Source organism: Myotis nattereri (assembly GCF_964212035.1).
Source record: "Myotis nattereri genome assembly, chromosome: 1".
NCBI lineage: Eukaryota > Metazoa > Chordata > Mammalia > Chiroptera > Vespertilionidae > Myotis > Myotis nattereri.
This window is the reverse complement of record NC_138075.1, coordinates 66438579-66463346: the sequence shown is the minus strand read 5'-3', so window position 1 is coordinate 66463346 and position 24768 is coordinate 66438579. Positions and strand designations below refer to the sequence as shown.

General features: G+C 51.2%; 1 protein-coding gene across 1 annotated transcript in view; it reads right to left on the bottom strand.

Moving 5' to 3' along the window:
* Positions 1-596: 596 nt before the first annotated feature.
* The window catches only part of PLA2G4E (phospholipase A2 group IVE), a gene marked incomplete at both ends in the record, with an annotated part of 36116 nt that continues 11944 nt past the window's right edge, over positions 597-24768 (bottom strand). The window contains 17 exons of the mRNA XM_081112785.1: positions 597-958; positions 1416-1602; positions 3416-3582; positions 4442-4645; positions 5216-5323; positions 6482-6619; positions 7423-7537; positions 10400-10622; positions 12878-13014; positions 14264-14399; positions 18463-18500; positions 18867-18956; positions 19053-19213; positions 20077-20140; positions 20735-20777; positions 22681-22721; positions 23601-23732. Coding sequence (XP_080968911.1) covers positions 597-958; positions 1416-1602; positions 3416-3582; positions 4442-4645; positions 5216-5323; positions 6482-6619; positions 7423-7537; positions 10400-10622; positions 12878-13014; positions 14264-14399; positions 18463-18500; positions 18867-18956; positions 19053-19213; positions 20077-20140; positions 20735-20777; positions 22681-22721; positions 23601-23732 — 2346 coding nt within the window. The remainder of the gene's footprint in view (positions 959-1415; positions 1603-3415; positions 3583-4441; positions 4646-5215; positions 5324-6481; positions 6620-7422; positions 7538-10399; positions 10623-12877; positions 13015-14263; positions 14400-18462; positions 18501-18866; positions 18957-19052; positions 19214-20076; positions 20141-20734; positions 20778-22680; positions 22722-23600; positions 23733-24768) is intronic.

Below are 24768 nucleotides of genomic sequence, written 5' to 3'. Positions count from 1 at the left end.
TGTGTTACAGACTTGGGCTTTGCCTGGCATCTCATTGGAGCTGAATCCTCAGAGAGGGCTGTCCGGTCGGGATCACGGGAGTCACCAGTCCTGGGGCTCTGAGTGGCTACAGAGGGGCTGCTGAAACCTGTCACCGGTTTGGCTTTGTTGTTGAACAGACCAGGATGTCTCTAGTGCTCCATCTAGATCTTCTAGCATCACCCTCCCTATTAATATCCTGATTAATAAAAATAAAATATAATTACCTATAAAATTCACAAGAATATAGTTGCCTTAAATTTTAAAAAGTGCTTTCCAGAGAACCCAGAGTGCTTCTCAGGTCCTCTGTGCATCCCCATGGTCCTCCATTCCAGGAGGCGGGGAGGAGCAAGAGAGGGGAGAGGGGGACTCTGAGCTCCAGCCCAGAGCCTGAGGTTTCTGGGGAACCAGCCTCCTCCTCAGACATTGCTTTTATTCTCTACACTCTAAGCATGTGTGGGAGCCTGTGGCTACTGGACCCTGAAAAAATTCCAGTGGGTATAAAACCCCAAAACATGCCTTGTTATTTTCCTATGGTCTGTCTCTCTCTCTCTGTCTCTCTTAACTTTTTCAACTTTTTATTTTTTTGATAGAAGGTCCAGGCCAGCCTGCCAAAAGCCCTTGCCAGAGAGCTCAGCTGGCTGTGCGGGCTGGTCAGCCCTGATGGGATCCGTGCCTGGGATGGTGGAAGCAGACATAGGGTCCACGCAGCTCCCTGGGACCGAGGGACGCTGGCTCTTCAGGAGTTTCTTCTTCTCCACTGCCATCCGCAAGGCCTGGAGGAGCTGGTCTTTGTTATTCAGGATGTTGTACTCGCAGAGATTCACCAACTTGTCGAAGGCAGCCTCTGTATATGTCAGTTCCTTGGTGGCGTAGGGAGTTTTGGGGCCATAAATGTCAACCTGGCCCTTCTCCAGCTCCTCCGGGCTTCGCTCCACACCTGGAGGCAGCAGAAACACTTGCTATAGACTCTTACTGTGTTAGGTTGCAATGACTTGCATCCTACCTCTCCCCCAGCTCACCTCTGCATGCATGGGCACACACACACACACACACACACACACACACACATGCACACATGCACACACACCTCCAAGCTCCTGGGCAGGGGACACAGCTTGCCCACCTTAGGATTGCCCTAGCATGAACACAGTGCCACAAGCATAGCTGGATCTCAATAAATGCTGAGTGCCTGAGTTGGAGAGTAAAGTTTGACACGGCCAGCTCATGGAGCTGTGGGGAGGAGGTGTCTTTCCTTTCTTGCCAAACCAAGATTGGCGCTGACTGGAGCTCAGCCAGGCTTCTGTTAGTGCTATTGGAAGATGGCATACGTTTCAAGACGGGAGCTCTAGTCCCAGGCCCGTGGGCGGTGGGAACAGAGCTCCCAGGCAGCTTACCTGGGGCCTTGTACTTTTGGAAGGTGTCGCTGATGAGTGGGAAGAAAAGCACGATGGGAGCATCCGGCTCCTGGGGGTTCTCCATCAGGTAGCATTCCTTGAGGTTACTGTTCCCCTCCTCTTTGATGTCATATTTGGGGAAGGGGATGTTCTGCACCGCACAGTACTCACAGGTTTGTTTCATTGGCTGGGATATCACAGGAGGACATGTGTGAGTATTAGAGGGGGTGGAGGTAGATAAAAAACACAGAGCTCTTAGATCCAGCCTCCTGATCCCCCAGCTAACAACTCCGGTCTCCAACTGCTTGGCCTATTTGTGCTATTTTTAGAACAAAGCCAGGTCAGAACAAAGGGCCTGAGGCAATAGGTTGGTGTGTGTCTAACTGCAGGCTCCTTCCCCACGTAAAATGGACAGAAGCCCTTTCCATGATGCTTCCCCCAGACACAGACCTGGGTAGACGTGGGTGGTAGCCTGAGGGTGACGAGCTGAGCCATGGATAGCCCTGGCTGCCAGGCTTCTGGGGGACAAGTATGGGCTTTCAAACTGACAGAGCATCTCAGGGCTGCCAAGGACTCTGAAAGTCCTTGCATGCGTGGACTGTTGGGGATGGACTTTGTAGATGTAATGTAACGGGAAGAGCAGTGGACATGGAGCATCAGAGTCCCCTCCGTGTGTCCCCCTCTTCCGTGCTCACGAGCTATGTGTTCCTAAGCAAGCCATGTACCCTCTCTGTGCCTCGTTTCTCAGCTACAGCATGGGAATAGCAGCAGTTGTGCCATCTACCTCAGAGCTGGTATAAGGATCAAGTGAGAGGTGTGTAGGAAAGGACGTTGTCCCCCATTTACAAACTTAGGTCATTATCACTGTCATAAATCTATTTAACACCCCCCCCTCCTTTCCTGGCTTTAGGATAGGTCTATATTAAAGTAGACCCCAAATCAGCTTCTTTCCCTTAAAAGGCCAGAACATTTCAAAAGCAAATAAAGAAAAACCTCCGCTGGTCTTAGTTCTTTAGTATAATTACATGAGGGTCTTATTCCCTGGGAGAAGGGATATTACAAGCACTTTGGAAATAGGACATTACAAGCTCTTGAAGTGGTATAAAACTGTAGAACTGACTGGGCTCTATTAAGGTGAGGAGTGAGAAAATTTTTTCCATTGATTAAAAAAATTTTTTATTTTTTTTAAATTGATTTCAGAGAGAGAGAGAGGAAGAGTGAGGGAGAGAAAGATAGAAACATCAATGACAAGAGAGAATTATCGATCAGCTGCTTCCCGCACCCCTCTCCCCCACCCCCACCCCCTACTGGGGATCAGGCCCAAAACCCAGGCATCTGCCCAGACCGGGGACTGGAACAGAGACCTTCTGGTTAATGGGTTGATGCTCAACCACTGAGTCACACCAACCAGGCTGCATTGACTTTTAGAGAGAGTGGAAGGGAGCCGGGAGGGGGAAAGAAGGGAGGGAGGGAGGGAGGGAAGGAGGGAGAGAGAGAGAGAGAGAGAGAGAGAGAGAGAGAGAGAGAGAGATCAACGTGAGAGAAACACATCGATTGGCTACCTCCCGCTTGAGCCCCAACTGGAGCCAGGGATTGAACCTGCAACTGAGGTATATGCCCTTGACTGGGAATCAAACCCAAGACCCTTTGTTCTATGGGCCGATGCTCTAACCACTTAGCAAACCAACCAGGGCTATTAAAGTTGTTTTTTAAAACTTTTTTTTTTTTTGCAGCTGAAGAATCGCCAAATATGGCAAACACTCAGATGCAAGAATTGGAATTAGCTCAGTGAGTCTTCCCAAAACCCTGGGCGGGGGCGGGGGTGAGGGGTGGGGTGGTAGGGGGGTTTGTGCACTGTGTGTGAAAGCAGGTGGCTGCCCCCTGAGGTTTGGATGGCTCCCTTCACAGCATGCACTGCAGCGTGAGTTTCTGTGAAGCTAAATCTTGGCTCACGCTCTGGCCTGTCTCAGAAGAGGAGAGCCTTTTATTGCCACACTTGCCTTTGTCTGGGACCCGGCACAATAATTGAGATGGATGATGAGGTCGGCTTTTCTCTCCGGCCTGAGGAGGGGTGGGTAGCTGGAGTTGACAAAGAACGCAGTGTCCAGCAGACACAAGTGGTTCACGGTTTCCGTCAGCTGGTTTGGGAAGCTGTCAAGCACAGTGTCTGAAACCCAAGGCTTCCAGTTATCATCACACCCGCCACCCGATCTCAGCAGGTGGTCAGAGGGGCCTGGTAGGGATGGAGGGCCCTGCCCAGAGCTCATTTGCCTCAGCCAGGACTTTCAGCCCTCCCATACCTGTCCAGGATGCCCAGGTGAGTGGGTGCCCCTCTGGGTGGGCTGATGAAGAACAGCGTTATCTTGGGGTTTTAGCAAGTCTTTTAAGGCATAAGCACAGAAAACACACTACGACTCAGCCACGGGGCTTGTGGGGTAGCAGGGGCATCAGACTATCCTATAATTTGGTACAGACTCGGGACCCAGTGGCCCTTTCTGCCCAGACAATTAGGACAAGGATTACTGGGCCAGGCCCAAGCAGCCATGGCCCGATAAAATACTAAAGGTGGTGGGAAATCTATCTCAGAGCCTTACTGTGGTGGGGAGGAGGCACTGAGCTGAAGCTGCAAGACCAAAGTCTAAGGCCTGGCTCTGCTACTTCCCACTTGGGGGTTCCTGAGCTGGGCCAGCCCTGTCCAACTCAAGGTGGCACCATTCACAGGAAAAGGTGCCCTCAGAGCACAACTACAGAAAGTCAGGGCCCACATTTTCCCGTCTGTAAAATGGGCCAACTTCTGCTTGCTGGGGTTGTTGTACAATTCAATGAACTAACTACGTATATCACTCTGCCCACTGTTCAAGACCTCACCCAGGAATATACTGGGGTGGGGGGTGTCGGGGGGAATCTGCCACACGGGCTCATGAACATACTCTGAGGAGTTTTTTGCATCCTAGCTCTATGGCAGCCTCAACATCCTCTTTTCCTTCCTCCAAACATAGGCAGGCCTCACTGGCAGGTCGGGGTACCTTTCCACTTGGAGAACTGGCCGTTCTGGAGGTAGCCGGTGTGCAGCTGCAGCCCCAACAGGAAGTTGTGGAACTCGGACACGAAGGACCGATAGGTGAGGATGTTGCGGAACGTATTGGAGAGCCATGACCCGGGGATCACCACCGAGGTGTCCAGGGCGTTGGCATCGCATTTGGGGATTTCCGGAAGGAGCGGGTCATCTTCTGCAGGGCACAGGGGGGTGGGGAGCAGGTCACAAGAGTTGGGGTCCCCGACTGCACAGGTGGAGCCCTGCATGGTGGCCCAGCACCCAGAGGTGAGCCACTGTAAGTGCCGTGCACACCTTCTTGCCTAGCTCTCAAGACCCTGGCATCAGAGCTGGAGCACCCAGGTGAGGCAGAACAGGGGTGTGGGGGCGGGGGAAGGAGGGTGACAAGTAAGGAGGGGTTCCAGAGAGGATGGTCCAGATGAGTAACCCTTAACTGTGCTCATAGATCCCTTTCCCTTCAGCTCTCCTGAGTGCCACATACTACTCAGTGGGTCCATTTCCTAGACCGCCTAGAGCTGGCCCCCGGGGGCTTGTGGCGGGGCCTCAGTGCATATGTCTTCACCTACAATCACCCTCCCTTCCAGGCAGGGAAGACCCCCCCACCCCACTGCCTTCCGATGTTTGTGGACCACAGAGATGGTGTTAAAACACGTGGCAGGGCGACGAGTCCTCAGTTTGTGACCCACTGCTCCCCACCACCCCCTCCTCGTACCCAACCAAGAGGGAAAGCCAGTGGCTCACCCACCGATGTCTTGCACTCTCTCCCTTGTCCACCTGTGGAAAAACTCTTCTGAAGATTTGACAAAATTCCAGGCATCGAGCAGGTTCACGGAGAAGATGCTGCTCCACAGACCTAGGGAGCAGGGCCAGCTGTGAGCAGCTCTGTCCGGGAGCTCCCAGCCTCACCCAGGCACTGACTACTCCTGCCTTGGCTTTGATTCCCACTCCACGTCAGGCTGCTCAGAGGCCGGGGCAGACTTCGGTGTCCCTCTGCCCACCGTGTAGCTCAGCCCAGACGACTGATGCCCCCCAGCGCTCAGCTCTCCTCCGCCCTCCTCTCAGAGCTGGGAGAGGGTACGAAGGTATGTAAGGCACTGCCCCAGCAGTGACTTAATGCTGAGCACTGCAGGCTTCAAGTTCAAGTCCAAATGCCCACTCTTGCATCAGTTAATACACGAGTGTAGGATGGTGCTGGCACATGATGAGCACTTGATAAGTGTAGTGCTATCTTTTATTATCATAATTTTAAGATGCAACCCATTAATAATAACACGCATATGAAATCTTTCACATACGCTGACCCATTTGGATCTATAAGATAGGTTTTTACGCTTAAGCCCAATTTACAAATGAGAAAACAGGCTCAACCGGCTCAGAGAGTTCAAGCTCCAGTGTCTTAACCGCGGATCTCTGAACCACACCACAGGCCAACAGCATCGGTGCTGAGAGGACGGAGAGGCCGCCACAGGCTGGGGGCTTCTGGGCAGGCTTCACAAACTCTATGGGATGGGCTGGACGGGGATAGATGGAAGAGAGGGGGTGCAGACCAGTTTAAATAAGGGCCTAACTCTGGTGAGCACGTAAAGATGGGTCTGTTTTTTTAGGTCGCCCTCTGGTAGGTGAGGTCCAGACGCTGGAGGGGAGAACTAAGTGAGCGGACATTATAGTCAGGGCCGTGCCCTCAGTGCACCTGCCTCTGGAGGAGCAGGGAGCACAAGGCTGGGGGCTGGGCCAGGCTTCCCTGATGACTCTGACTTCACCCTCTGATCCCCGCTGCCCCCTTGGGTCCCGGGAGCTAGGTCAGTCCTTGGCAGCAGGCGTGTTGCTGCCTGGAGCCAGAGGGGAAAGGGCTGGGAGTTCCAAAAGCTTCCATCTCAGCCTGCCACTCCCAGCCTCACCTGGGACGATTCCCGGGGGAATAGAGCCTGCCTCCCTGCCATTCTCTAACTCAAAGGCAGGGCCCAGCTCAGCATGGGGCAGGGTTCCCGGGGGCCTCCCCGGCAGGAGTCACCTAGCAAGTAGCACATCCGAGACTCTGGGATCCTCCGCATCAGCCGTCCCATGAAGAACTCAGAGCCGAAGAGCTCGGTGGGGACGAAGGCCCCGTACTTCTGCATGCCCACCTCGTACGGGGAGAACTCGCACCACTCTGCACAAACAGCAGGACACGGTGTCAGTCTTAGGTGGTACAGACACGCCTTCCATCCTGGCTGTCTGAAACTGAGCCCACCCCCCACACTGGGGAAGACCTCGACAGTGAGGCCACAGTTCCCTTACAGGACACACGGGGGTGCCATGGCAGGCAAGACAGTTTTGCAACCTGCACTGAACATTTGCTCCTCAAAACCAGATAACAGGGACCCAAACTGACCCCAAAGCAGGGCTGACCCTAAAGCAGGGCAGGTCTCTAAAAGAGCTTCCCCATTCCCTGACTGGTTTGGCTCAGTAAATGGAGCGTCGGCCTGCGGACTGAAGGGTCCCAGGTTTGATTCTGGTCAAGGGCATGTACCTTGGTCGTGGGCACATCCCCAGTAGGGGGTGTGCAGGAGGCAGCTGATCAATGTTTCTCTCCCATCGATGTTTCTAACTCTCTATCCCTCTCCCTTCCTCTCTGTAAAAAATCAATAAAATATACTTTAAAAAAAAATAAAAAATAAAATAAAAGAGCTTCTCCTGGGCAGCTTGAGAAATATCTAGGATCCTTTCCCTCCTGACCTTTATTTCCTCCTGTCCCATCAAATTGCCACCCAGGCAGGGGACTGTGAACCCATCTCGGCGCCCCCACCATCCATACCCCAGGGCAGAAAGGGGTGGCAAAGTCGATTCTTCAGTTGTCAGGAGCACCTTTTGATGTGGAGGTTGGCAAAGATGTGGGGCCTGTGTGTGCTGGGTGCAGGGTGCCTTTCCTGCTGAAAACGGTCCCCCTGGTAAATTGCTAGTCAGCAGCGTTACCTCTGAAATCCTGGTTGCTTACATCATCCTTGACATTGATGGTGAGGTAGATGGGCAGGGGGTTCTGGCCATGGCTCAGAGCAGCACGCTGCTCTGACAGTTTGCAGTCATTTCTCTGTGGGGAAACAACATGGTTCAGGAAAAGAAGCTGCCAGCTCGGGGCATCGCGGAACAAGGGCACAGTCCGGACCTCCTGATCCCACCAGGCTGCTTTGTGGGCCCTGGCGGACACTAGTTAAACCTGCTTTTAAAATGCACCGGGAGAAGGTACACTCATCCTTGGACTGTTCACGACCCCAGACATGTGGGTGGTGTGGGACTGGGTCTGCAGTTTAGGGCCGTCCCTCAGAGCCCCAGGGTTCTCCCGGTGTCTCGGGAACCAGAGAATGAAGAGGTAGGGGTGGAAGAGGCAACCACTGCCCCTCTCCTCCCCATCGTCTTCCACCCACTCAAACTGGAGCAGCTCCATTTTTTTTAAATCTGAGGAATTGCTGTTTATTTCTGTTTGTCTTGTTACTACTAATATTCTCTCATTTTTTTTAAGTTCTTTATTGTTGAAAGTATTATATATGTCTCCCCCCCCCCCGCCCCATTGACCTCTCCTGCCTCCCAGCACAGCCTCACCCCCTACCGTCTGTGTGCATTGGTTATGCTCATATGCATGCATACAAGTCCTTTGGTTGATCGCCCCCCCCCATACCCTCCCCTGCCTTCCCTCTGAGGTTTGACGGTCTGTTCGATGCTTCCCTGTCTCTGAATCTTTTTGCTCATCAGTTTATGTTGTTCATTATATTCCACAAATGAGTGAGATCATGTGATACTTATCTTTCTCCTCCATTTTTCTTATCTGCTTTGCATGTTGTATAAAATGTGCTTGGGAAGGGAAAGAAAGATTTCTTTCTTTCTTTCTTTCTTTCTTTCTTTCTTTCTTTCTTTCTTTCTTTCTGTCTTTCTTCCTTTCTTTTCTTTTCCTTCTCCTTCTCCTCTTTTGTTTTTTAACCTAAAGCTTGGAAACTTGGGCACCAGATGGCAGCCAGGGTCCCCAAGTTCCCAGAGCACTCTGCTGTAGAATCAGAGTGGGGGTCCTGCAGATCAGCTGGGGCCACAGGCCACCCTCCCAAGAGAATCAGCCAGTACAGACAAGGCCAACTGAGCCCTTAGAGGCCCAGGTGCTGATCCCAGGCCTAGCAGCTGCCTACCAAGTGACCGTCCATGGTCACCCAAGCTTGTGAAGGCTGCGGAACCCGTGTGGAATGGTAAACACATATGTAGGCCAAATGACTCTTGGGCCTCCCTTGAAAGGCAAACAGGATACCTATTGTAACTGGGCCCAGAGATCTGGGCACCACAGGACTGACTACCCTGGAAGTAGAGGAAGTTGCTGACTCACAGAAGAGCCAGTCTAAACTCATTGTCGAAGGGGCCCGAGGGGAACGGGCTCCTACTTTTGGCCAGAGAGGAAGAGCAGAGGCCTCCTGACATTAATCCTAGACTTGCTTTCCTGGGAACCCCGGCTCCTCCACACCAAACCCGGGAGGCAGTGCTCAGACTTCCGACATTGAAGCTTTGCTCTCCTTCTCAGTCATGGGGACACTAACTCTTTAGAAATATCAGCCACCACTTATTGATGCAACTCCCATTTAAGGAATAGCACAGAAGAGGGCCAGAGGTTAAACCCCATCCTTCCTGAGCCCAAAGCCGACGCCCTCAGTCTCTACCTGCCTTGCTTCATCCTGAGGACAGGTTACATGGTGGGTTGCTAAAGCGGGCAGGAGGGGACTCATCAAGAGCTGTGAGTGCCTCACGTCCAAATCCCCATGGCCTCGCATATTCCTGGCATGCAGGAGGTACTTAATTTGTAGAAAGATTGAGGGAGGGAATGAATGAATGTCGAAGATGTGATTTGGGCCATCCTTGGTTGGTCTAACTGTCTGGGTTTTCTGGAAGAGGGGACCTACTAGAAAATAATTTACTGTTTCCCCTCCTTCTGGAAAATTTTGATTTGAAATCAGAACTATTAAGACACATTTGGGAGTGGGGCAGGTAGCTGCAGGCCTGAATAGACGTGAGGTGGGAAGCTCTGCTTTGGGGCCAAGCCAAAGTTGGTCCTCCCTGGGGCCTGCGCAGCCCGAAGGATCCAGGTGTTAGCTGAGCTCACCCCGATACCCAGGACCACAGCACCCCATGGTCCCACTCCTCCAGCATGTCCCACATGGCTTCCACAACAGCTGGGTCTCAGCACAGGCGGGTTCTCTTCTTGCGCACATATTGCTCAGGTGGTTGGCTCTCAGCGCAGGAGGGAACCTCACTGGGCCCATCCTCTGTGTGGTGACCTTGAGAAGGAGCCCTGCAGACCTCCAGCGGCTGGAGTATCACTGAGTGAGGGTCCCAGCTGCTCTGAAATCCATGCTGAGTGTGTGCTGAGGTGATGCTTCCCATGGGTGGCTCCCAGCCCATTACTGACATGGGGGACAGGGCTATTGAGGCAGGCCCACCTGGGGGTGTCAGGCTCCTCTGACAGCCTACTGGGCTGTAGGACTCTCAAAGTCTTGCTGAACCTTCTAAATCACACAAAGCTGTTTCGGATGCGTCCACCCAGCCTTTCTTCTCTCTCCTCCACTAGGGGTCAGACTTGCGCGGCAGTGTGATGGCTCTCCAGCCTTTCCCAGCTGCTCCCTATTGTCTCTCACAGGCATGTTGGTTTGGCTCTCAGAGGATAAGCTACCTCTCTGCAGGTTGCATCGAAGCCACCCCCGACCAGGGGGTCTCAGTCATACTCTAAAGGGAGGTGGGAAGACAGTCCCACCATCTTCCTCCATCACACATTCGGGCACCTCACACCTATGACATGCAAGTATGCACCTGCAGGTCCAACCTAACTCCCTCCGGCTGCGATAGAAGTCCAGACGCCCCGGTGAAGGAAGAGAGCCGGGCGTCAGCCAAGGTGGGGTGCGGCCCAGGAGAAGCTGGTACCTACCTCATCCCCCAGACAGGCCTCGATCAGCAGTCCCCAGAAGTCTGTGAAGTTGACCTTGTAGCCTTCCTGGCTGCGCTGCCGGAGCTCCTCCCGGAATTTGCGGAGCTGGTCCGGGAACAGGGCGGGCATCTTGTCCTTGACCACGTGCCTCCGGGCCTCAAGGATGGCAGTCTCCAGGTTTTTGGAGGACCAGTCAGGGTCACGGTACAAGGTAGCCATGGTCCTGGAGAAAGACAGGCATGGCTGATAGAGCTGAGCCAGCCCTGGCCCTGTCAACCCCAGGCCCTGGCAGGAGAGAAGGCGGCAGCTCAGGGAAAACCCCAACCTGCCTGGAGAGGCGCCTGGAGGAAAGGGAGTGAACATGGTCACGTACAGTCGCAGTGCTACCATTTCTGGGTTGCCTACTGTGTGCCAGGTAGCATGTTGCTTCAGAGGGAGGACTCAGGACCCAGATCTTCCTGTTCTAATCCAGACCCTACCACTCACTAGCTATCTCATCTGGGGCAACTAACTCCACCTCTCTTCACCTCAGTTTCCCCATCTGTGGAAAGGGGAGAGTTATGATAATTGTACTTATCTCACAAGGTTATTGTGAAGATTACATCAGTTAATGCCATGTAGTGTGGTTAGAATGGCACCCGGCACAGAGTAAGTCCTGGGCCCTGGTGTGGTGGAGCCAACGTCGGAACCAGGCTCGGCTGATTCCACATCCCGGGCTGTTCCCACTCTGCCACACTAATACTTCCCATACTTATGAGGCTGGCTAAAGGTTTGTTCCCCCTTCTGCGTAACTTACACGTGGGCCGTGGGGGGGGGGGAGAAAAATAAAGATGGGGGTCCCCCTAGCCCTGGGTCTTTGTCCCTGTCTGCCTCGTCTTGGCCGGGACCCAGCTTTCTGCCTATGTCAGCACAGCACCGGGACCCCTCACAGTGGCCCTGTCTGCAGCTGCGGGGTTGTCTGAAAGTGGCCTCATCCTTCACAGCACTTGTTTCTAATCAGGGAAGGCGGAGGTCGGTCAGGAGATTTCTTCAACTAAAAGCGCCCTGCTCTCTACAAGGTTCACTCAATTACTTTAAAAAAGCTTTCAAAGCCGTTTCAAATAACTGGTTTTAAAAGAATCCTTTCCAGTGCTTTCCTGGGCCAGGTACCCCTTCCCCCCCCGCCCATAGAAGCAGGTTCTGTCCTTAACCTACTACCCAGGGGCAGCCATTTGACAGGGAGCCTAAGCACCTGGGCCCTGGACTCTGACAGCCTGGGTTCCGATCCCAGCTAGACCACTCATTAGCTGAGCGGCTCAGGGCAGTTCCTTTGTTTCTCCAGCTAAATAGTGAGCAGAGTGACATCTCCCTCATGGTTTTCTGATGAAGAAGAAAGGAGAGGATCCATTGGAAACAGTCACCCCAGTGCTTGGCGCAGAGGCCACGCCGATAACTGTCAGGGTTCCCTCTATGGCCCATCTGGGCTGCAGCCTCAGGGCCCCTCACGCCCAGGAACCCTTGGTTTTCCTAGGAAAGTTCACATCCACTTTCCCAAATGAAAGTCACCCACCCAGAGCGCCTCCAGGATGAGGGCCACAGACCTCGAAGGCGCAGAGGCCCACCAGCTTGTGAGATAAGTACAATAAGACACAAGCCTGGCTGAGAGAGAGGCCTCGGGTGGTCACTGGGCTAGGGCTGCATTAGGCCTTTGGTGGCCCCCTTCACCATCAATTATTAAAAATGTTGTTTTAGGACTGTTGTATAAAGACAAATATAGGAATGTCTTTATTAAAATATTTTATTCTATCTAGAAGTTCAATTTTTTCCTTCTGATCTGAAAAGAAAACATTTCTGTGGCCCCTACAAGGACCGTGGGACCCAGGCCTGGTGTCTCCTGTGGAGAAGCCACCTCACGCTGGTCTCACCTGGGGGAGCCAAGTTCTCACTCTCCTTGCTGGGCAGCAGAGTGAGGAGGTGCGCGCCTGGGGACACCTGCAGTGCAGAGGGAGTGGGCAGGGGCAGGTGGTGGGTTGGGGTGTGGGCAGCCAGGGCCAGCTGGGCCAGCTCCACGGCCCTGGGAGACTTGATACCCACTCCCTCAGGAGAGAGGGCAGCTGCCTCTCCCCAGCAGGACGGGATCAGTGGTACCAGGAGTTCACTCCTGGTTGGCCACCATGCCCCCGGGTCTCCACACAGCCCCAGGGTAACAGTACCGTCAGTAACGACCAACGTGTATGATGTGCATAGTGTCTCTCGTGTACCCAGTACAGGGAGAGCCTCTCCAACAACCCCATAAGGTCGGTACTACTATTATCCCCACTTTATAGATGTGGAAACTGAGACTCAGAGAGGCTGAGCTCACGCAGCTGTAAGTGGGAGAGCGGCCCAGGCTTCATGAGTCCCTCCTACATGGGACCTGGGGGCTTCACCAGAGACCCCAGGCTGGCCCTTCAGCTGTTCGTTCTGGGCTCCACCCGACAGTAGCCCCCAGTTTCTTACCAGGTGGCCCCTGACAGGCCAGTGATGTAGCTGGCACAGTTCAGGAGGTTCAGCTTCTGCAGCCCCAGCAGGTGGCCATACATGGCGGTCATGGATCTTGTTCCACCCCCTGTGGCCATGATGGCTATGAGCGGCACCTAGGGGCACAGGGAGGCAGACTGTTCAGGCAACGCTGGCTGGAGAAGCCTGGCAGTGACAGACAGGAGCTGAGAAGGACAGTGGAGGAGGGAGAGCTGGCACACAGAGCAGAGAGTGGGGCACTGAGTGACTTGAAAATTGTCTTTCGCAGAGTGGCTGGCCAGCCAGGAGGTCTAGAATTAGACTTTAGCTCAAACCCAATAGTTGGTGTCAGTAAAGGGCTCCAAAGCCTCACACGGGCTCAGTGAATCAGGTTTTGTCTGGAAGAGTCCTCAGCACTGTTAGTCTAGCCCTGAGTTAACAGATGCTGAAACAGAGGTACAGGGGGCTGGGCGGCTTGCTCAATAACCCAGCTTGTACACGATTCCGTAATGGTTGCAAATTGATGATCTCCTATAGAAGGATTTGATGTGAGGGCATCAGCCTGGTGCATGGTATGCGCCTAATATATGTACCATATGTGTAAGAGCAGAAGGAAGTGAATTTCTGACGTGCGATGGGTCAGGGTTGTCACCTCTGGGTTGACGCAGGTTTACTACATATGCCCTGGTGTGCTTCCCTAATGATGGGAGGAGGGGGCTGTCTGCCAAGACTTCCCTGTTTTCATTTGAGGGGAGACTGAAATCCTTCTGTTGGCTAAGCCCCGGCGCAGCCCTCCTCAGGCCCGAGGTCTCCACTCACGCCAATGGTCAGCTTCAGAAGGCGACACTCGGAAGGCTGCCCTGCTGCAGAGGGGACTGTGACCTCAGTCCTACCCGCGAGGTAACAGAGGGCTCCAACAAAGGCACCATTGTCTGCGCCATGGGAAGAAGCTAGCTATGGGAGGGGAAGCTGCTTTTCTCCAGCTTCCAGGGCTGTTCTTTCTGGGTGTGTGTATATAGGTGCAAGCTTTGGGGAAGGGAGAATTGAAGAATGAAGGTCCCAGGGCCTTCTGAGTGGTGGTATGGGCTGTGGGAGGAGGAGTGTCACATGTTTTCCTGGCTGGGAGAGGAGGCCATTTGTCACCTCAGGATCTTTTAGTGTTCCTTTCTCTCTCCACTCTGATCTCCCCTCCGCTTGTGAACACAACTGAATCATACCAAACACAGCCCTTACCTGGAACTTCGCACCAAAAGCAACCAGGACGGGCAGCGCCGAGGCGGCCTGGGCAGGGAGGGCCCGGGGGGGCAGACATCAAGGCGCGGTGTTGTCGGAAGGACAAGTTCAGAGCAGGCACTGAGCCCAGCCGGCTGACCTCTGCTTACCCACCTCATCCATCTGCAGGTCCTCCTCCAGCTGCAGCACCTGCTTCAGCGTCTCAGCCACCACCACATTCCGCTTCTGCAGGAACTCCAGTTCTTCCGGGCACAGGCTGTAGCCCAACCGCACGTCCAATGTCTGGGGGCTGTGGGGACAGAGGACCTTGGCTGAGCACGTCCATAGGCTCCACCTCCATGGAGAAGACACGACTTTAGGGTCTCTGTTTTTTCATCTGTCACATGGGGCTAATTGTGCTTAACTTCTAGCACTGTCTTCAGGACTTACTGAGATAACAAATATAAAGGCCCCAAAGCCTTAGCTGGTGCATTGAGAGCAGGTATTCGACAAAATTAGGGACTCAGCCCTCTACCTCCTCAGCAAGATCTGGAAAGTCCAGAAAGGCTTCTCCTGGCACCTTCTATAGACCGAGGCCAGACATGCGGACAAAGGTCCCTGAGGTCCTTCTGGCACTCTCTCTGGACAAGGTTCTACAGTAAGAGCTCTTCTGAGCCAGAAAAACATGGCCCTGTTCTCATGGAGCTCACACTGTTCCTTAAGCTCTTCCTGTTCCTGGAATAATAATTGTCCTGTGTGTGTGTGTGCAGTTGACAAAAACCCTTCACTTCCCTGATCTCACTATGTCACCCCCCAGGTCTGCAAGACAGGTGGGGCAGGAGCTGCTGCAGCATGACAATGCCTGCCCTCTTTGCATCTCATACCTGCCCTGAACAAGTCCAGCTCCTGGCCTGGCATCCAAGACCCCACGTGATCTGTCCAACCTCACCTCCAGTTATTTCCTGGAAGGGTCCATTGGCTCTCCAAGCTCAGGAGCACTTTTGGTTCTGAGCCTTTGCACAGGTCCTTGCCTTCCCTGGATGCTTCCTTCCTCTTCCTACCTACATCCCTGCATCCTCCAAGGCCCAGCCCCTCAGTGACTCCAGGCAGATGGACCTTGACACTCTGAGATTTGAGTCACTAACAAGGTCACACCTCCTTGATGGCAGGGCCTGGGAGCTCTTCCATCACATTCTCCATGGCTACCATGGGTCTGCAGACACAACTGTGAGGAAATAACTCTTTCCTCGACCTCAACAAGGAATGGATAATAGACCAATGATAATCATAACATCAGTTGATATTTGCTGAGTGTCCCACTTGCCAACAGATCAGTGGGTTCTTGACATATGTTATCTATCTCACTGCATCCTCAAAGCAACCAACAATGGTCAGTACTCTTGGTATTGCTCCAATTTACAGAGGAGAAAAACTGAGACTTAAAGAGGTTAAATAACCTGTCTAGAGCACAGAGCTAATCAAATTGGAAATGGAAATTATGATCACTTGATTTTTGACTAGGGTTGGAAAATTCAATAAAAAGAGAACAATCTTGTCAACAAATAATGCTGAGACAACTGGATAGCCACATGCAAAAGAATAAAGCTGAGCCTCTATGTCACATTGTGTATAAAAACTAACTCAAAATAAATCATAGATCTAAATATGAGAGAGGCCATAAAGCTTTTGGAAGAAAACATGGGAGTAAATTTTCATGACTTTGGATTAAATACAACAAAAGAACACGCAATAAAAGAAAAAATATATATAGATAAATTGAAAGTCACCAAAATTTAAAATGTCTGTGCTTCAAGTACAAGCCACAGTGATCAGACAAGAAGAAAACATAAAAGGCATCCAAATTGGAAAGGAGGAGTAAAACTTTCATTATTCACAGATGACATGATATTATACATAGAATACCCTAAAGACTCCACCAAAAAGTACTAGATTTAATAAATGAATTCAGCAATGTAGCAGTATAAAAATTAACACCCAGAAATCATTGGCTTTTCTTATACACCAATAATGAATTTTCAGAAAGAGAAACTAAACAAACAATCCCATTTACCATTGCAACAAAAAAAAAAATAAGATACTTAGGTAAAAGATTTGTACTTGGAAAACTACAAGACATTTCAAAAAAAGAGATAGAGGAAGCTATAAACAAGTGGGAGAATATACCGTGTTCATGGATTGGTAGAATTAACATCATTAAAATGTCCATACCACCCAAAGCAATCTATAGATTCAATGCAATCCCTATTAAAATACCAATGGCATATTTCACAGGTCTAGAACAAAGATTCCAAAAATTTGTTTGGAACCAAAAAAGATCTCAAATAGCCACAGAAACCTTGAGAAAGAAGAACAAAGTTGGAGGGATCACAATACCAGATATCAAGTTATACTACAAAGCCACTGTAATCAAAACAGTCTGGAACGGGTACAAGAACAGACATATAGACCAATGGAACAGAAGAGAGACCCTAGAAATCGACCCAAGCCATTGTGCTCAATTAATATTTGACAAAGGAGGCAAGAGCATACAATGGAGTCAAGACAGTCTCTTCAATAAATGGTGTTGGAAAAATTGGACAGATACATGTAAAAAAAATGAAACTAGACCACCAACTTACACTATACACAAGTTAAATTCAAAATGGGTGAAAGACTTCAATGTAAGTCATGAAACCATAAAAATCCTAGAAGAAACCAAAGGCAGCAAAATCTCAGACATCTCTCGTAGCAATATGTGGATACATCTCCTAGGGCAAGGGAAACTAAGGAGAAAATAAACAAATGGGACTACATCAAAATAAAAAGCTTCTGGCCCAGCACACAGGGCTCAGTGACCTATGAACCAGGAGGTGACGGTTTGATACCTAGTCAGGGCACATGCCTAGGTTGTGAGTTTGATCCCCAGTAGGGGGCATGCTGGAGGCAGCTGATAAATGATTGTCTCTCATCATTGATGTTTCTCTCTCTTTCTCTCCCTTCTTCTCTGAAAATCAATTGAAAATATATCTTTTTAAAAAGCTTCTGCATAGCAAAAGAAACCATCAACAAAGTAGAAAGGGAGCCCACTGTATGGGAGAACATAGTTGTCAATGATATATCTGATAAATATCTAAAATATATAAGAAACTCATACAACTTAACAAAAGGAAGACAAACAATCCAATTAAAAAATGGACGAAGGACCTAAATAGATACTTCTCCAAAGTGGACATACAGATGGGGAGACATATGAAAAATGCTCAAAGTCACTGATAATCAGAGATGCAAATTAAAATGACAATGAGGTGTCACCTCACACCTGCCAGAATGGCTATCATCAGCAAATCAACAAATGACAAGTGCTGGTGAGGATGTGGAGAAAAGGGAACCCTAGTACACTGCTGGTGGGAATGCAGACTGGTGCAACCTCTGTGGAAAACAGTATGGAGTTTCCTCAAAAAATAAATATGGAACTGCCATTTGACCCAGTGATCCCACTTCTAGGAATATATCCTAAGAAACTTGAAACACTATTCAGAAAGAATGATGCACCCCTATGTTCATAGCAGTACAATTTACAATAGCTGAGATCTGGAAACAGCTCAAGTGTCCATCAGTAGATGAGTTGATAAAAAAAAGCTGTGGCACATTTACACCATGGAATACTAGGCAGAAGTAAAAAAGAAGGATTTTTAATCCTTTGAGACAGCATGGAGGGACCTGGAGAGTGTTATGCTAAGCAAAATAAGCCAGTCAGAGAAAGCCAAGTATCACACGATCTCACTTATACATGAAATCTAGTGAACAAAATAAACTAATGAACAAAATAGATCCAGAGACACAGAAGCATGGAACAGACTGTCGAATCTCAGAGGGAAGATAGGGGTGGGTTGGTGGGAAGAGATCAACCAAAGAACTTACATGCATATATGCATTGCCCATGGACACAGACAATAGGGTAGTGAAGGCTGGGGTGGAGGGTGGGTTCAGGTTAGAAGGGGTGAATGCGGGAAAAGGGGGACATATGTAATACTTTCAACAATAAAGATTTTTTAAAAAGAATATAAAAAGATAACCACCAGAAAAAGAGAAAATATTTGCAAATCATATATCTGACAAGGGACTTGTATTCAGAATATACACAAAGGACTCTTACAACTTTAGGTAGAAGGCAGATAACCCACTTTAAAAATGGGCAAAGGATTTGAATAGACATTTCTCCAAAGGACATGTACAAATAGCCAATAAGCTCATGAGAAGGTATTTACCATCATTAGCCATCAGGGAAATGCAAATCAAAACCACGCCCAGATACCACTTCACACCCCTAGACTGAGCAGATCAGAGGGACAGACAGAAAGAGGGTACTTTACCAGGGTGTAGACTTCATGTGTAATTCACAGTTCTCTCCCTGGGACATGAAACATGAAAAGCTTGTCAGTGATGACAATTCAGAGCCAAGTGATCCCAATCAAAGAAGTGTAGACTCACCATACTGTCCACTTCCTGACTTGACTCAGCTCACATGTGTGCACACACACATATGCTCACATGCACACATGCATGCACACACATGCTCCATCCCCACACCCTCTTCCAGACCTGACCCTCCCTATCTTCCTTAATTTGGTCTCTGTACCCCCTCTTTGGCTCCACACTGCAGTTCAGCATTTCCTACCCCACCGGACTCCTCTATCCTGCCTGAGGGACCCCATCTTCCTGCCACAGGATCTCCAGGCTAAGCTGCCCAGGCCCCTCCCCAGACCCAAGCCCTCACCACAGGCAGAGTCACCGCCTGGCCATCAGCGAGGCAATCCAGGGGCTGGCTGACAGGGCTGTTCTTCCTGTGCGCACCGCAGCAGCAAAGCTGGAAGGAGGAGTGGTTCTGTGAGTGGGGTGGGGGGCTCCTTTGGTGACCCTCTGCCCCAGTCCCCCCACGCCACTCCCTGACGCTGCCTTGTACCCCACAGCTCCATTGTCTTCTGGCCACGTCCGCTTGCATCTGGGACTGGAAATACTTGGGGTAGTGGAAGCAGGCGGGGTTTGGGCAGCAGGGCTCTACGTATTGCGGGATGCGCTGGGTATGCTCGAAGGACTCCGTCACTGTTACCAGGAGGTCCTTCCCTGGAAGAGGAGACAAGAGGGCTGAGACCCCCAAAAGCCTCTCACTCTCCCCATCCTCACTTGGCCCAGTTAAAAGCACAGCTGGAGGTGCTCAGGACAGGGGTTTAGAACTACGTGGGGACACGGATTAAAATGCCCCAGAGAGTCTCATGCTGTAGGACAGGGCCAGCCCAAGGCTTGCATGTGATGCTGACAGATGAGGTCCCCAGAAGCCCCCTGAGGTGCCGAGTCCTCCGAGGTTCCGCTTCTCCTACTGCAGTGAAAGCAGCCCTCACCACACCCCTAGTCTGGGGGAGTGGCCTCTTCCTCCCTTCCTCACCCACGTGTGTGGGGCCATGCTGCTCCCCTCTCTTGGGACAGGGCTGGAAGTCCTTGCATGGGCATCATGGGTGGAGCCGTGAACAGGAGAGTCTCGTGTCTATGGATCTCTTAGGTCCCTGCCAGCTACCAAATGCTAGGACTCTCTATGAATTGTCATCTCGCCAGAGGAAGGGGCACAGCCAGAGGGGCCCTGGGCACTGTTAGTGCCCGCCCACCCGGGTGCTGACCACGGCACCAGGTCCAGCAAGCCCTGGCGTGGCAGGGGTATCGTGCAGGCCAGTGTGAGCAGTGCTGTGCCACTGACCCCTGACCCACGGTGCTTGGCAGGCCCGGGAGGCTCTGAGGGTTACGTTGGGGCCTGGAAGAGCATGCCCCTTAAAGAGGGGTGGGGGATGGGGAGACAGGGGCTCACAACCCCTGAGGGTGAGGCGGTACTGAGGCATCTCCCACCAAGCTCTTGGTTCCCCGGCTGAGCCCGGGGCAGCTGGCAGGGGTGGGAAGCAGCCGTCCCCCCAGCAGGCAGAGGCAGTCAGAGGACCTACTTCTCCTGCTCTTCCTCTGCCTTCTGGATTCTGCGTGAACCTCCAGGCGGGAGACTTGTCGAGCCTGCAACAAAGAAGCGGGGTTCATCCCTAGCACAAGCCATCCCTGCTCTGTGTGACCTGGCCTGGGAAGCCTGGTCACCTGGTCACTGCACTTTCTGAACCCAATCAACTCCTATCACCTTACTCAGAGCCTGAATATGTGAAAAGGAAGCTCTCCTGAGAATTCTAGGGCTCATTTCTGCCAGATGGAGGGTGGAACCTGAGGGAACCTTCCTCTTTGGGGCTTTGAAAGTGAGGAACTTCCAATGAAAGAGCCTTCTCAAGAGGCAGAGGCAGGTCAAATGCCTCCACCACAAACTCCCAAAGGCTGATTTTTGGGGGAGCGATTTTGACTCCTGGGATTTTAGATGCATCTAATTAAAATGGCTGTATCAACAGCTGAATTACGGGACCCTTTTTAATAATGAGCTTGTGCCTGTGGAGAGATGGGGGTTGGGAGGAAATGGAACCGAGACTGATTCTGGGAGAAGGCTGCTTCCCAGGGGGCTCTGGGACAGGGTCCCACTGGGCTCCGTGCTCGCTCCCACAGTCTGTTCCCCTGAGAGCAGCGGCCACTGTGGCCTCTGGAGTTACAGGAACCTGGAAGGACAGTTACCACCAGCACGCCGTTGGTGATGAGGGTCTCGGGTGGAGAGGGACTGAAAAACAAAATGAGAACTCCTGGTCAGTTATATCAGCCCAAAGGTGACAAAGGCCGCAATAGGGTCAGTATGAGAGAGCAGAGCCTCCCTGGTCCTAGTGAAAAATACTGGCTTAAGAAACCTTAGATGCACAGATTGTCAAGGAGAAAACTGGCATATGTTTTCAATAGAATGTCCAGACAAAAATAGATTTACAGGTTAGAAGGAGTAGAAGAAGGCAGTCTGGGGATAGACAGGCTGCAGGAAGAGTCCAGACCACCAGCTAGAGCAGATGTAAATAGTTCTGGTAGAGAAACGCCCGTTCTCCGTTCTGTGTTTTATTTCACTTATGAGTGTAACAAACAGCTCTGACCCTGGCAGAAAGGGGCCTGGCGAACAAGAAATGTCCTTGTGCTGTAGAGCCCAGAGCTTACGTCTCCACGGCACCACTTAGCAGCCCACTTAAGCCCAAGGTGACTGTCTCCAGATCAACTCTAAGCAGCAACTTTGACATGTTTCATTTTGCAGGCCGCTTTCTAATTCAGCCGAGGATACCCACTCTAAAACTCTGTCAAATCAAGACCTGGAGAAGAGAGCCCAGATTTTCTTTAATGTGAAACAAAGTTGATTTGAAGTTGTCATTCTGCTCTTGATGGGACATGAAGCCCCTCAAATACTGCAATTCCTCAGTTAACGTCCTCGAGGGGTTCTTGGAACTGCAGTGTCACAAAACCAGTTGTAACATAGGCCGATGGACATAAATAAGAGTAAAGTTTCTATATCAGCTCATCATTACAACGAAAATGACAAATGACGTTGAGACATTATCTGAGGACTTGCTGTAGATCCAAGAGCCCCTCGCAGAGGACCCTCTGAGTGGAATGGGACAAGTCCTCTTGTTCTAGCTCATTCCTCTCGTCCTCCCCATCCCTGGTTGATCATAAATCCAGGGGGTGCAGCTCTGCCATGGTTACGAAGGGGGGAGCAGCCAGCTGCCCCATCACAAGGCACACTGCCATCCTGGGCAGGCTTGTCCCCCTGGGCAGGGGACCTGCTGCCCTCCCTTACTGCCCCTCCCCTTTCTTCACTCTCTATCTACTTGTCCTTCCTACCTTTCAGCTCTGTGTCCCCAGTTCCACTGAGACCACAGCATAGTCAGAGCTCCAGGACCCTGGATCATTCTTCTCATTGAACATGATGAGAAATAGTCCACATGTTGGGTCAGAGCCTCCCCCTCACTTGGTTCCAGAGTAGACCATAGAGGGGGACAGGAGGCAGCCTATGCTCTAGGGCAGTGATGGCGAACCTATGACACGCGTGTCAGAGGTGACATGCGAACTCATATTTTTGGTGGATTTTTCTTTGTTAAATGGCATTTAAATATATAAAATAAATATCAAAAATATAAATCTTTGTTTTACTATGGTTGCAAATATCAAAACATTTCTATATGTGACATGGCACCAGAGTTAAGTTAGGGGTTTTCAAAATGCTGACACGCTGAGCTTAAAAGGTTCGCCGTCACTGCTCTAGGGCCTAGACCAAAGTTTGGGGGCGTTTGTTCTAACAGTTCTGGGTCAAGGAGGAGACCCGTTAGTCCTGACCTCTTTCTCTGCCTGGCCTCAGTCAGCCCTGATCACTATGGTGGCAGGAATTCTTCCAGAGGCCACTCTCAGGGAGGCAGGGGAGCTAAGGCAGGGGGCTGGCCAGAGTATTAGATCTTTAAAGCAATACTGGTGTCAGTACAACAGGATGAGTAGGAATGGGACCCAGGCACCTACAGTATTTAAAGGCTCTCAGTGATTCTAATACACAGTGAAGAGTCTGAGGTGAGTGCCAGGGGAGAGAGTGTAAGAGGGGAAGACAGCAAATGAAATACAACTGAAATGCAGCTAGGGGGTCAGGACTGTGGGCTACTCACCTCTCCTCCAACAGGAACTCCACCTCCAGCTCCTCCATGCCCTGTGGGGGAGGGAGGGAGGGCAGCTGTGAGCTGTGAGCTGCCCCAGGAGCCTCAGTGAACCTGCCCCATCCTTCCCACGAAGCTGTCCTGCTAACATGGAGTGGGGGCAGCTGCTCCTGGCTCTTGTCCTCTCTGCCTTCTGCTGTCCCCAAGTCTTTAACACCAAGCACATTGCTGACCACGCAGGGGAGGGTCAGGGTGCGGAGATGACCCCCAACCCCAGCATGAAACTCTTAAACCCAGAACATTTCCCTTTCATCTTCTATCCCATCATTCTACTTCATAATGGTCTCCTGCCTTCCCCAAGGGCTGTGCCAGGGGAAAGGGAGAGCTGTGATATGGCCCCCAGAAAGTTCAGCTCTGGAGGGTAGGGGCCCCGTCCCTGCCGGTCCACAGTGGGCATTCAAGTATTTGTTGAATGAGTGAATCTATAACATTCGGGTCCTTTCCAGCTCAGACTTTCTCTGACTTGCAGAGTTGCCCTCCTTACTCTCCTCTGTCCTGGTCCCCTGGGGCTCTTGCAGCAGCAGGACCCGAGGGAAAGGAAAGAGGGAAGGGAATCAACACTATTGCATCTCTGTTCTGTACTGTGACCCATGCTAGGTGCCTTAGCCACGTTTTCCCGGCTAAGTCTCACAGTCACCCTGTGCGTAGGTACTAATATCACCCTAGTATGGACAAGGGAAAAGAACTCAGAGGAATTCAGTAACTTCCACAAGGTCATAAAGCTAGTAAGCAATAGCGCTGGGATTTGGATCAGCAGTTATCTTTCTCTGACTTGGCCGTTACACAGAGAGGAACCCATGGAAAAGCATCATGGGAATGACCAGCGGCCCCTCTGGAAGCAGGAGGCTGAGGGGCTTGGCAGCTGTACCGACCTCTGGGTTGAGTGGGAACTTCACATGGGTTTTCTTCCTGAAGCAGAGCTTGGTGAGGTCATAGAGAACTGTCAGGAGATGGTCATCTGGTGTCACTGCATCTTCATCGCAGACGCTCAGCTCCAGCACATTCTAGGGGAGAACGCAGGGTACAAGTGTGGTTACAGTGATTGCACTGACCCATTGACCCATTCTCAGGACAAGGGGCCTGAGGTGGGTCTGAGGGACAGGGGCCAGCACGAAGGTCCCTGCTCAGAAGTGAGACACATTTGTAGGGAAATGAATTTAAAGAGGAAAGCGTCTACTCCAACCTTTCAAACTCTCTCTAAAACCTTCCTGCCCCTCTGCTCTGACTCCCCTGTTGGAGGATTTTGCAAGCTTGGCAGGGGCCTGTGAAGTGGGAGGGATTTCATTTTACCTGGAAGAAGAACAGAAGGGCAGAGCAAGCAAGACTCCTGCCAGGATATGGAATGTATTCAGCACCAGGGCCTCAGGAGCTGAAGACAGCCCCTGTGGTGTTAGAAAGCCCAGATGAGGGAAACTAGCATGTTAACATCCAGGGAGTGTTGTGCCAAAGATCATAGGCATTCCGATGCTTGATGGGGTTGGGGTGAGGTGTTGGAACTCCATTCTTTGACTCACCAGCTCCTAATGAGATCTCATGGAGGGCCCCAAGGCAGCATGTCAAGAGTTGAGCACCTACCCCATCATCTGACTGAACTCTGAGGTCAATGGTCTCAGGTAACATGGATTAGCTCCCGAGGCCTCTTTTTCTAAGGATCCTGGGAGATGTGGGCAGGAACTGGGTTTGCCTCTTTGGTCCCTGTTTGGTGGACATGAGGTGGTTCTGGGGGTTTGCAACTGAATGAGATCTGTGACCTTGTAATTACTAGAAACCCAAGTATGTCCAGAACCAACCCAGTAGCCCCCTAGATCTTTAGACAAAGGAAGCCCAAATTCTAATTTCAAGATGGCCAATTGAGCCCACACAGAAATCTCCTCCTTTTGCCAAAACCACATATATGATAGATATGTTTAAAACAATAAATATAAAAAGTACTTGTCATGAACCAGAAATGCCTAAACTGTGAAAGCAGGAAGCTGGCTAGAGCTTCCAGGTCTCAAGTGTTCAGATGGTTGATGCCTCCATGAAGAGGCGGAGTTTCTC